Raw genomic sequence first — 12,455 nt, 5'->3', positions numbered from 1 at the left:
GCCTCGACTGGGATCCGTACTGGGTACCTACCAGCCTGTAGACCGATGGCCTAACCACGACGCCACCGAGGCCGGTGTCTGTCTGAAACAATGTCAAGTCAAGTCAAGACGTAACTGTTTTGGTTTGTTAATAATGTAGAACCTACTACTCGTGACGGTGTAACCTGCTTCAATACATAGAACCAATGTACGTTGTATAATGTAACCAGATTCAACGACCCGTTTCTGATATTATTGGAAATGTAGAATTCAATAGCGTGTAATAAAAGTCAATATTACATATGATAACGACAACTGACAACGTTGATGATGATTTCCTATGGATTAAACGAAACAAAAAGTGTTTTTTAAGTCTCCTAGGTATGTAGTCTCGCCTGACTATAAATACAATAGTGACAACTGGCAGCTTGTTTTGTCTAACAACAGACTTCTAAATATACCCGCTACCATATTCTAAAGCTGTTCGCAATCCTCTGTTCTGGTCATACAGAGAGAGGAGAGATTCCTCGACGCACGTGCTAACTGTATATTTATTTTTCCTTGGGCATTTTTATCATAATGTGCGGGGACAAGATGTTTGGACATTTTTCAATATGTTCCTGAAGCTTTCAAAGAAATCATTCAGCACTTCTATTAGCATAATTACTTCTCGACAGTTTGCACTTTCACTTAAATCTGCATTTCTCTGCGGGCTGCTCGTGTTCCGCGGATACAGGCAGGCTCTGGTTCTGTTGATGAGACGTGAAAACTGTTCGTGTGTTTGTAACGCTGCTATGGTTAGTCTTCTTGGTGTATACCGTATCTTTGAAAAACAAATAACATTCATACACGAAAGTATACAGCACTTGAGAAAACCAACACACGGCATGTGTCTGGCTACAGAATGCACGAGCTTAATAAAAAAGACAACTACCACACGTGTTACAACAAACACTGTGCCAACATAATGAAAATGTTTCCTCGAAATACAGAACAATCATCTGGCCCAGCGGGCTGGGACTCGTCAAATGGTTACTGTATGCAAGTAAGAAGTGAGACAAGGCCCAATGGTTAGTGATCACATGGGGTCTGATGGGTCGTAAACCTTCTCTGTGCATCTATTCGATTAAATGTGTTAAAGCCAAATATATGGAAGTATTATTATATTTTGATTAAATTTATTTTTAAACCTATCAAAATTAAAACCATATTCCATCGAACTTAGGTAAATGCATAATTAATAATCTTACAGATATCTTACTCTTAGATTCTTACTCAATATTCTTATTCAATATTCTTACTCAGTATCTCACCTTCTGTGCAAACCTCGACTTGACTGTAACAGTAACTCGAATATTCGAATATTCTCAAATATGAAACCTTTCCATGTTACTGTATAATTATATAGCTATGTAACTCGGTCACTTATTTAAGTTTAGTAATTATTATTATTCCGTAGTCTAGACTGTTTATCGGAATGTCTACAAACTCCGCGGAATTTCTGTTAGTACATTTTAAAATATGAACTGTATTGTACTGTTATAGATAAAGGTATTAATTGGTAGACCGAGTGGACAGTACCCCAAATTTGACAATTCGGTAGCATCCCAGGGCACCAAACTTAACTATGTATTTTGTTTATAGGGGTATGTATCTGGATCTCAAAACAGCATGATGGACTTTTCTGCAGGGTAGGTTAAGGTCAGAAACAGTTTTAGTAAAGAGGGGGTATTTTTCTGAAAATGTAACAGTAGTAAGGGCCCCACTATAGGGGATATCGATTATACTATTGCATCATCCAAACTGCGCAGTAGGGGATGACGCATAATGATGAAATCGCTGACGTCACTAGGCCCCGCCTCCAGAAGGGTGTGTACACTTTTTATTGTAAGAACTGACTGATGCAATACTGACGTCACTCTTACAGTGTACATTTCAGTTTTTATTTTAAGAACAGGGCCCGTGCTTATAAATCTTAAAGTCTAGACTTTAATAAAGTCCAGACTTTAACGTAATGCTATTTGAATGGCGTTGCTATAACGTTAAAGTCTAGACTTTATTAAAGTTTAAACTTTAAGATTTAAGAAGGCACGGGGCCTGGTGTCACATATAATTTGCACTCCCCTGGAGTTGCACTCCCCAGTCAAGATTATACGTAGAATAAGCACTCCCCAGTGCATATTATACATGTAATATACACTCCCCCAGTCTATAAAGAATTTATTATAAATAGAATCATGGACTACTAGCATACGCTAACATTTAACGGAACCTGGTGTTTCTGAGACGAAAGTGATCAAGTTTTCGGTGAATATGACATGAAAATTGTTCTATGGATGACATTAAATTGTATACAGTGTTCTCGCTGGGTGAAAATTAAAGGAGGGTGGTCGCACAGCCCCCCCCCCCCCCCCCCACTCCACCATTTCAAAAAGAATAAATAATAATAATAATAATAAAAATTTAAAAATGAAAAGCAAATTTTTTTTAAATAAATAAATAAAAGGAACGTTTCGTTACCGTATATCGTTGTAGGTTGGTCTATCCCTTATTTTGCCCCTCGGTATCTGGTACTGAAAAGTTGGTACGATGTACAAGCTGTCTTATCTTTTGTGCACTGTTAGTTAAAACGTAGTTCAGTTAAAACGGAGTGTCGGTCTGACATTCACGGGTATTCGTTTTGCTAAACCGATCAAAGTTTTAATATTATTATTTTAATAAAGATTTTAAGATATCAGAAAAAAAAATTAAATATTTTTTAAGCAATCTCCTACCTTGGGATAACATTCATCTGTTCTTTTGTTTCCCCATCTTCATCGAGTAAATCGATCGCATTGATATTGTCAGCTGATAAAAAGTATTTTCGTTTTTGTAAAGGCAGTGTATATATTATTTGGCACCCAAGATAAATTATTTTAATAATGAACACTACCACTTCCGTTTTTATAAGCGGTGATCCCCCCCACCCCCCTAACAAAATTAAACGTTTCTAATATGTTATAAGGAATTGCTGAATAAACAAATGACAGTAAGTAAAAATCATCAGTTAAAATATCAGACACGAGTTGGTGGACACAAAAGACAGAATGACCATTCTGATCACGTGACAAATTTGGCGCCAAGTAAGTGGGTTTTTCAGTCGGAGATTGCCGAAACGAAATAAAATGTTTCCATTGCTAATATAAAATATAACTTATTGTGTGTATCAAACATACAAATGGATACTGGTATGGGACACAACAGAGGCTGTTAAAAATAGTGTTAAATAACGTTACGGTAACTGTCGTAAGCTAGTGAAGTTTTTCGTCAGTTTCGCTTTTGTACACACCGCAGCTAGTTTCCGTCGATTCCAGTGTACAGACTGATCGATGTTTTTCAATGTGAAAAAAGTGCATTTTAAAATAGCGGAGCTGGGTGCTGTAAATTATAACAGGATGCCGAAAACTAACGAGGGGCGCAGAAACAACAAATGGGGCTGCCAAACGTGAAAAAGGGGCGGCATAATACGAAAGCGAGGAGGCAAAATGCAATGAGAACGTATATTATACAACAATGAATGAATGAACGTTTAACGACACGCCAGCACGAAAAATGCATCGGCTATTGGGTGTCAAACTATGGTAATGCAAACAAAGTGATGATCAACATCAATATAAAAATTCAAAATTTAAACAAAAACACTGTGTAAAGAACTGTGCCAAAATACAAATATCACAGATAGATACTGACTTTTACTCAAAATTTCAATTGTGTGCTGTATTGACCATTCTCAAAGAGAATGTTACACCCCTGAACCACGGCGAGGTTACAGCACGCGCAGGGGTATACAACAAGACATGGTACGCGCATGACTAAATATAGTTCCATCGCGTGGTACTGACTAAACGCCAATTAACTTCAACCAACACCCAAACATCCCTGTTAAATACTGGCAGATAATGTTCATAAACGTTTATACATTTTGCCGTCGGTGAGGAGCTTTACCGACGGCAGTAATTTGTATCCGGCGGCACAAAATTTGCCGCCGTTAAGTTCGAGCCCTAATGTAACTCTTTCAGTATGTCATCTTCAATATATGTTTGGTTAAAAATACATAATAGCATTACAAATACAAAATTATTTTATTTATTAAAACATTACAGTTCCGGTTACCAGTGTTACTCTTTCACTAGTCATTAATGGCATGTTTGCCCATTGCTAAAACATTTGTTAAAACCTTTCCAAATACCAATGTTTTTTTGTTTTTTTCTCATAACAGTGCACGCATAGCATTAACTTTCTATGTGCATAAACGATATGTTATTATTTCAGGAACTTATAACAGAGATGCCAACTGATGATGTGAGAAAAATTTTTGAAAATAACTGAAAGAGAGCTAGGAATTGTGTTTGACTTATGTGAAATAAATACATCTACATCACCATCATCATATAGATACCATCCCCCACAAGAACAGACTAGTCCAAGTTGGTATAGGTGTGGCAATTGTAGGGAGATGCCAACAGAAATTGTGAGAAATGCAGTGACAACCTTCCACGGAACTGCATTTCACAACAACCCATATGTATTCATTGTATTCACGTGTGAAATTTTATCATTAGATACTTACGAAAAACAATAATAAAAATTGAATGTTTGCCAGTTTGGCTGTGATTAGTAAAACAAAAATTATTTCAAGATAGAAATATTCAAAACGAGTAATGGGAATAACTTAACTGGCCATTGTAAAACCGGCATTAACATCCGCAAATGGTCAAATACAACATTGTTATCCTCTAATTATACTAGCATAATTTATGAACTTTATCAATTGCTTCATACAACCCAGATAAAAATTCCAAGGTTTATTTGTTATGGTTTCAAGTCATTGGTATAAAAGATAAACATGACATTAACTGCAAACCAATTTTCTCTTACAGGAAATTGAATGTTAGTACTGGACGAGCAACTTTTGCGACTCACATACACATACAGAAAGGACATTTTCGGACTCCACAACTTGATGCTTGGCCACTACAACAAGGCCACGAGGCATACAGCCTGTAGCCGGTTTGTGTTTTGGAGACAAGGTCATCTGGGTCCTGAGTCAGGCATGTGATATCAAGCTGTTGTGTTTGGAGAATCCGATATAAATTTCCACACCCGTTTGGCAGTTATGAGGGTTTCAGCTGCTTATTTATTTGAAGTGGTTCTAATCACTTATTGTGGTATAAAGACAACATTCAAAGACTGATTGGAATCGACTTCGTTTCTTGGAAACCAGAACTTCTGTTGCCTCTGGTTCAATCTCTGCAATGGTTCTAAATATCCTTTTTGGATCATCCTGTGAGATTGTCACTGGAGGTTACATGGTCATATATGCCTCATCTATTCTTTTGTGCATGATCTGTGTTAATAATTCTAGAATGTACTGGTACAATGTCTTCTCCAAAACGGGCACCACACTCCATGTCTTACTCCACTTGGAATATATTCAAAGATGCCTAAAATTAATAACAAATATGGATAAGTAGTACATGAAATATTTAAATGTGTGGAAGGTACTGTTAATGGTGTATAAAGTTTAAATCTATTTAAAATGTATTTATGCATTCCACAAGATCTGACCATTTAATGTATTGCAAGGCTTCTAGATCTTTTATCAAATGCACTCGCCATGGGATCAGTGATTAAAATATTTTTACTAGCCGCAATTAAATATTCACTAGCCCTACTTTACTTTAAGTTAAAACAATTTTACTAAATAATAGTAATAATCACTAAAGAGGGAGACAGAGCTTAAAAAAACTAGCATTGGGGGTTGGGTGGGGGCAGAATATTCATATGTACAAAATAGACTAACTGCAACATTTGACTTTTTTCTTTTTTTATCACTAGCCGTCGGGCATGGCAATAGTAATTTACTAGCATATAATTGAATATCACTAGCCGTGGAAGTGGGGCTACCATAATCTGGAAGCCACGTGTATTGCATGGACCTTATTAAAGAAATAAAGCTGTATATCTTGATATACATGTAGAATACTGAAAATTGATATATATATATATATATATATATATGAATAATTACTGAGAAATGATTTGAAAATCCAAGAATAATAGTAAACAAATAATAAAGATAATAAAAATGCAAGGTAATATACATGTACACTGACCGTGGATAATGTTGTTCTATTTGTGGTATTGTGGTTGGGCTTTTCTCTTTGTGGTTCTTCACACCTGTTATAAACATAAGTGAATAAATAACACAAAGAAGGATTTCAATTTGATACAATCCACATACCTCAGATGAGCAATTTACCAACTTGGCTAAATAACGCTTCTTCATAATTAAACAAAATAAAAAATTAATATATATATATACACACACTGACAAAAAAATGAATAAAAGAGAGGGCTTGTGCAAAGTTTGCATTTAGACTTTGCCAACACACCTGCATACCTCCTTCAAAAAGCCTGGATCTGTCCCTGATGTGTGTGTGTACATTGTATATGTAAATAAATATATATTGACAAAAACCGATTTGTACTCAATGTACTAACAACAAAACTACAATTTCCTAGGCAGCACCTAGTTAAAGGGGGTTTGTAGGCACACATAGGGGAATGTTAGCTGCCAGGGGGTCTAGACTGGTGAGAGGGGATCAAGTCATGCTCCCCAGGAAATTATATTGAATACCCCCAAAATCGTCCCCCTGCCCACATAGCTGGTTACTTGCACAGATCTCCAGAAAATTTAAGAAATAGTTCCCATTTTATTTTTAATGTTAAAGTAACCTTTTTGTCTACAGCGACACCACTGGAGCACGTTGATTTATTAATCATTGGCTATTGGAAGGAAATGTTTTATTTAACGACGCACTCAACACATTTTATTTACGGTCATATGGTGTCGGACATATAGCTAAGGACCAGACGGATATTGAGAGAGGAAACCCGCTGTTGCCACTGCATGGGTTACTCTTTTCAATTAGAAGCAAGGAATCTTTTATATGCACCATCCCATAGACAGGATAGCACATACCATGGCCGTCGATATATCAGTCATGGTGTATTGGCTGGAACGAAAAGTAGCTCAATGGGCCCACCGACGGAGATCGACCCCATACCGACCGAGCATCAAGCGAGCGTTTTTCCACTGGGCTACGTCCCGCCCCACGTGGAGACCAAGACAAACAAAATTGTACTTCCGGGAACACAGTCCTCCCTAGAAAAATTTGAAAGTATGTATTATGCGGTAAAATTGTTACCTTTAAATACAAATAACATGACAATTTACTGGTTATTGATATTGACGTTTTAAGTATGTAACCTCCTTGAACTGGCTGCAAAATGGTAGCTACGGCTCTGAGTTGTGATAATACTGATAAAATCATATTGTTTAGCAAAAAATACCTACAAAAAACAAACACCTAATACAATTAATAAATCGCTGGGTACCTTTTCCACACCACCTCCCCCACAGGCCTAACTTAAAATAACCCTGTTTAATGTTGATACTATTACTAGTAGTAATTTAATAGTAATATTTAATTCTGGTCTGACTGAAAAGTAAAACCTTAGGACCTACCATTTATCAAGGAACGGTATTTTTGCAACATCTTCGTATAGTCTGCCTGCAATGCTAGCTTTTTAGTTCACACCAGCGAATGTAATCTTTTTCTAGACTCAGTTGGGCAATATTTCGTATAACATCACGACGTTGTTTGCGCGAAAATAAATGCTTATATAATATATGTTCGCAATGGTGTATGTTGTTAGTGCCAACAAGAACCCGTTCTATTGGCAATCTTCATTTGAAGTTGGGCAATTTAAGATGGGTTTCAATGGCAGATGATATCTGTGTAATGAGACCCTTCTCTTTGGTGTTGACGCCATTAATCGCATTCCAAAATTGCGAAATCTCGCGTGATCTTTTGTTGGGGAATTTCACGTTTGTAATAAACCAGTGAAAACCGAGATCGGTGCGAGCCCGTCAAAAGTGACCCACTTTCGAAATACTTGGTTTGTTTTTGACTTGGATAATCTAGCGTAGTGAAACCAGTGTGGAGTGCGGCGTCTTATATGCATCAAACGTAATTGGATTTTCTGTTCTAAATGCTTAAATAATAAAAAATATTCCAGGGACTGCAGCTTTAAAACTACGTTTTAGTAGTGAACTACTGTTCTCTTTTTTGCATTACAAAAAAGTTTAAAATTAAATATGGTTAATGGATATAAAACATGATTAATTAGACTACACACGAAAAAAAGGAAACGTCATGGTGATTCATACACCTATTCAGTTTATGGTCCGTTGATCAAAATTTTGTCGGGTGACTTATGATTTTTTTTTTAGACATTCCGGTAATATAAGGATATATCTATAATATGTGAAAAGTTCAAGGTGTAATGACTTTAAAATTTTGACTGAATAGTATATCATTTCCCCTTAACGCCACGACGTCCCTACGTTGGTCCGCCACTTACACCCACAGAGCACAATATTTCACGCGAACCGCCGATCTGTTCGCGTGTCGGTTACGCAAAATTAAATTTACGCGAACCGCAAATCGGTTACGTCGTGACCTTTAGACGTTCAGAAATTAAAACTTACAGACTTCACGATTACAGGAAGTTTATTCATGCAGACTACTAGTATTCTGACAAATGTTTTAGACTGATTTTTAGATACTTGATGCGCGGCCAGCCAGTAGACAACGGTATATTGTAACGGCTGTAACTTGCGACCGAAGTCTCAGAATAGAGACGAGCCAAACGTTTTAAAGAAATGTGCACGGACCGCTAAGGTGCCTAAATTATCTGCTGCTATTTTATTGCGTTTGGTGGCACTAATACGCTTCCGTACTAAAGGAATATATGTAGACATACTATTGGATTGCCTATAATTTTACAAAGGTTGAAAATGGTTTTAACGTAAACCAAAATGCAAAAATGTCACAAAAGCTGAAAAATACTAACATCGCATAATGAGCTTTAAATAACAAACATTTGGAACGTCACTGTAGTATAGAAGTACCATCGATAAAATGAAAGTAGCATAGCCACCGCAAAATATCAGTGTCAAATTGTGGTCTTTCTTGTTATGTTATTATAAGATTTATTTTTATTAATCTAATCATGCACCAATGAGTAGCCCGTTTTATAGTTCAGAGGAACTGGACATTTGTTGTTTGGGTTTTTGGTAGGGTTTTTTTTTAATCTGCTGTATACTAAATTTTACATAGTGACAAATGGTAGCCTTTAACTGTTATTTATAAAAGAAAATTATTAGTCTAATCATGCACCAGGGAATGGGCATTTTTTCTCCAAATGTATCTATTTTGTTTCAGTACTGGGCTGATATTTAGTCCTTTTACGATAGTGTTAACTTCCGCAAGCTGCACAGAGGTTCTAGAATACGGTGGCCCGATGCCCGAGGACAGTGGTTTTTAGATTCGGGCAACTACAAATTACTTTTTGCGATCCCGATGGCAAGAAACTGTTTTATAAAACGTTTTCTTTTGTATTTTGTTTTAACTTTATGTTTGAGCTAAAAATTATGTATTTAAAATATAATTTCAACGTAACTTTGAGGTAACCGATCAGGTAATCCACAGGTTACGCAAATCTAATTCACGTAACCGAACGATTGGTTACCTAGGTAAAAACCACGTTAACCGACTTCCGGTTACCTCTGATTTCGAAATATTGTCCCCTGACCCAGGCGATGTCAAAGTCGATTGAATGGTTGCGTGCACATGCACTAAATCGGTTTTACATGGTCCACTGGAGACGTGTGTTATTCATTGACGAGTCTCAGTTCTCGCTTTACAGGTCAGATGGACGACAACGTGTCTATCGACGTCGAGGTGAGCAATATTCAGACGTGTACTTTAAGGAAAACGACATATTTGGGGGAGGGTCTGTTATGCTTTAGAGGGAATTTCTTATGGCGTGAAAACACCTCTCGTGGTCATTCAGGGAAATCTTACAGCCGTAAGATCATCGGGATTTGGTCGTCCCAGTGTTCGATTGGCCAACCTACAGTCCAGATTTGAACCCGACCGAGCATGTGTGGGACGAGTTGGACAGGAGGGTCAAGAAGCGCGTCACGCAGGCCCTTCTTCGTACCTTCTTCATGAGTGGAATAACATCCACAAAAGGACAATAAACAACTTGATTGGGTCAGTGGTAAGGAGAGTTACAGCAGCGACTGCACACGCTATTGATTTGGATCAGGAAATTGCGTAGGGTACCGACATTTCAACATTATCCATGCAAACGCAGTCTGTGATAACACAGCAAAACTTGTCAAAATTTATTCAGTAATGAATGAATGAATGAATGAATGTTTAACGACACCCCAGCACGAAAAATACATCGGCTATTGGGTGTCAAACTATGGTAATGCAAACAAATACGGTGATAATCAACATCAATATAAAAATTCAAGATTTAAATAAAAACAGTGTAAAGAACTGTGCAAAAATACAAATATCACGGATAGATACTGTTTTTTACTCAAAATTGCAATGTGTGCTGTATTGGCCATTCTCAAAGTGAATGTTACACCCCTGCACCACGGTGAGGTTACAGCGCGCGCAGGGGTTATTCAGTAATGAAAACATAAACTAAAAATCCAAACAATGAAATAATCATCAATAAAACTTTTGAAATATTTACCACCAAAAAAAACCCTTGCGGTTTTTTTTTTTCCCCTCAGTATGTCAAAGACCTTTCAGGTGCGGCAATACGGCGTTCATTTCACTGCTGCCGCATAACGCACGCTGCATACCAGATGTACGTAAAAGCAGACAAAAACTGATATGATGGCCTACGTCTAAACAGCGCTCGTTAGTACACTGTTACCGTGAAAGATTTAAACAATATATATACATGTATATTTAAAAGAATCGTTTGTGGCGAGCGAAAGTCTAATCTCCCCACAACATAACGCATCAAACCACCAGCAATAATTGTTCTGGAATCTGCCAGTGCAGAATGTTAACATATTTTTAAATGAGATTCAAAGGTGTACTGAAATACTCAGAGCTAATTGCCCATGGTCTCGTATATCTTAATCGGATACATTTCACTCAGTCTGAAGTGACAGTGTTTTGTGTATTGCCGACACTGACAGGTGAGCCTCGATGAAGTTACCAACGCGCGAAAACTGCAGCTGATAAAAACAAAACCACGTTGCCGTGTCTAACATTACGGCAGCGGTGAAATAACGGCTTGCTGTCACGGCATACCGCGCCGTTTCCTTACACATGAGACAGCACCCTAGCGCGAGCCCCGCCGTAAATTATTCACTTATTACTACACGTGTTCTCTGTCTTACTTTTGAAGACACATGTGGAAAGACGAGCTCACTAGATTAGTGAGAAATCAAAGACAAGATTCACCAGGAAAATAATGATAGCGTTTGGCGTAACAATGATACGTCCCGGTTACTTGTGGGAATTTTAATTTATTTTATTATTATTATTATTATTATTATTATTATTATTATTTATAATTAACGTAAACTAACGGTTTAGTATTTTTTTGGAGAAATATACATTGTCCATTACCTTACCTTGGTTCGTATTTTACAATCACCCATATGCACGTGCACGTAGCAAACATGCAAAACATGTTGTACACGTGCATGCTACTTATTGACTAAATACCGAAAAACCATGCCACTGTTGTGAAATACGGTCTGGTTGCGTCGTAATGTTGGAAAAGGCGACTGGAATGGAGATTTTATTGGCGTAACGGAATTAGATACTGTTTAGCTCCCAAGCACGAGAAACTCGCTAGACTGCCAACAAAGATATATTCCACATTATGAATCAATCTGTTTTCAATCAGGTCTTCTTGTAGACAGGAAAACAGTCACGGTCTTGTAACAACATAATATTAAATTTTATTTGACTTCATCCAAAAATGAGTGTACATAAAAGTTATAGCCATATGCACTGTACGACCTATTAATTTAATTTTTTTTTGTGTGTTTATATCCAATTAAGGTTCAAGTGCGCTGTCCTGGGCACGCATCTCAGCTATCTGGACTGTCTGTTCAGGACAGAGGATTAGTGGTTAGTGAGAGAGAAATCGGTGTAGTGGCATTACACTTACCCATTGAGTCGTTAAATTCACTGTGGATGGGATCCTTACGTTCGATGTATAGTTTAAGGCTTAAGAAAGAAGAGGTAGACTCGTAGTACATTAAGATTATTTTGTTTATGTCTTCTATCATGTTTAGAGTGCGTCGTTAAATAAAACATTTTTCTTTCTTTTTTCTATCATCTTTACCGGCCTCTGTGGCGTCGTGGTTAGGCCATCCGTCTACAGGCTGGTAGGAACTGGGTTCGGATCCCAGTCGAGGCATGGGATTTTTAATCCAGATACCAATCCAAACCCTGAGTGACTGCTCCGTAAGGCTCAATAAGTAGGTGTAAACCACTTGCACCGACCAGTGATCCATAACTGGTTCAACAAAGGCC

General features: G+C 37.4%; 1 protein-coding gene across 1 annotated transcript; it reads left to right on the top strand.

Moving 5' to 3' along the window:
* Positions 1 to 593: 593 nt before the first annotated feature.
* LOC121374652 lies at positions 594 to 5,457 on the top strand. Its single transcript, XM_041501760.1, has 3 exons — positions 594 to 741; positions 4,326 to 4,598; positions 5,066 to 5,457. The coding sequence occupies exons 1-3, from the start codon at positions 594 to 596 to the stop codon at positions 5,161 to 5,163; spliced, it is 519 nt and encodes a 172-aa protein (XP_041357694.1). The 3' UTR covers positions 5,164 to 5,457.
* Positions 5,458 to 12,455: the final 6,998 nt, after the last annotated feature.

Source organism: Gigantopelta aegis, chromosome 6, assembly GCF_016097555.1.
Source record: "Gigantopelta aegis isolate Gae_Host chromosome 6, Gae_host_genome, whole genome shotgun sequence".
Classification (NCBI taxonomy): Eukaryota; Metazoa; Mollusca; class Gastropoda; order Neomphalida; family Peltospiridae; genus Gigantopelta; species Gigantopelta aegis.
This window is presented reverse-complemented; position numbering and strand designations above follow the sequence as displayed.

What these genes read in the sequence shown, in the direction of transcription:
- LOC121374652 (XM_041501760.1), top strand. Translation starts at nt 594, where the DNA reads ATGTTCCTGAAGCTTTCAAAGAAATCATTCAGCACTTCTATTAGCATA. An exon ending in TCTGGTTCTGTTGATGAGAC is followed by an intron (nt 742 to 4,325) that starts GTGAAAACTGTT and finishes TGATGATGTGAG; the next exon opens with AAAAATTTTTGAAAATAACT. An exon ending in AGATACTTACGAAAAACAAT is followed by an intron (nt 4,599 to 5,065) that starts AATAAAAATTGA and finishes CTGGGTCCTGAG; the next exon opens with TCAGGCATGTGATATCAAGC.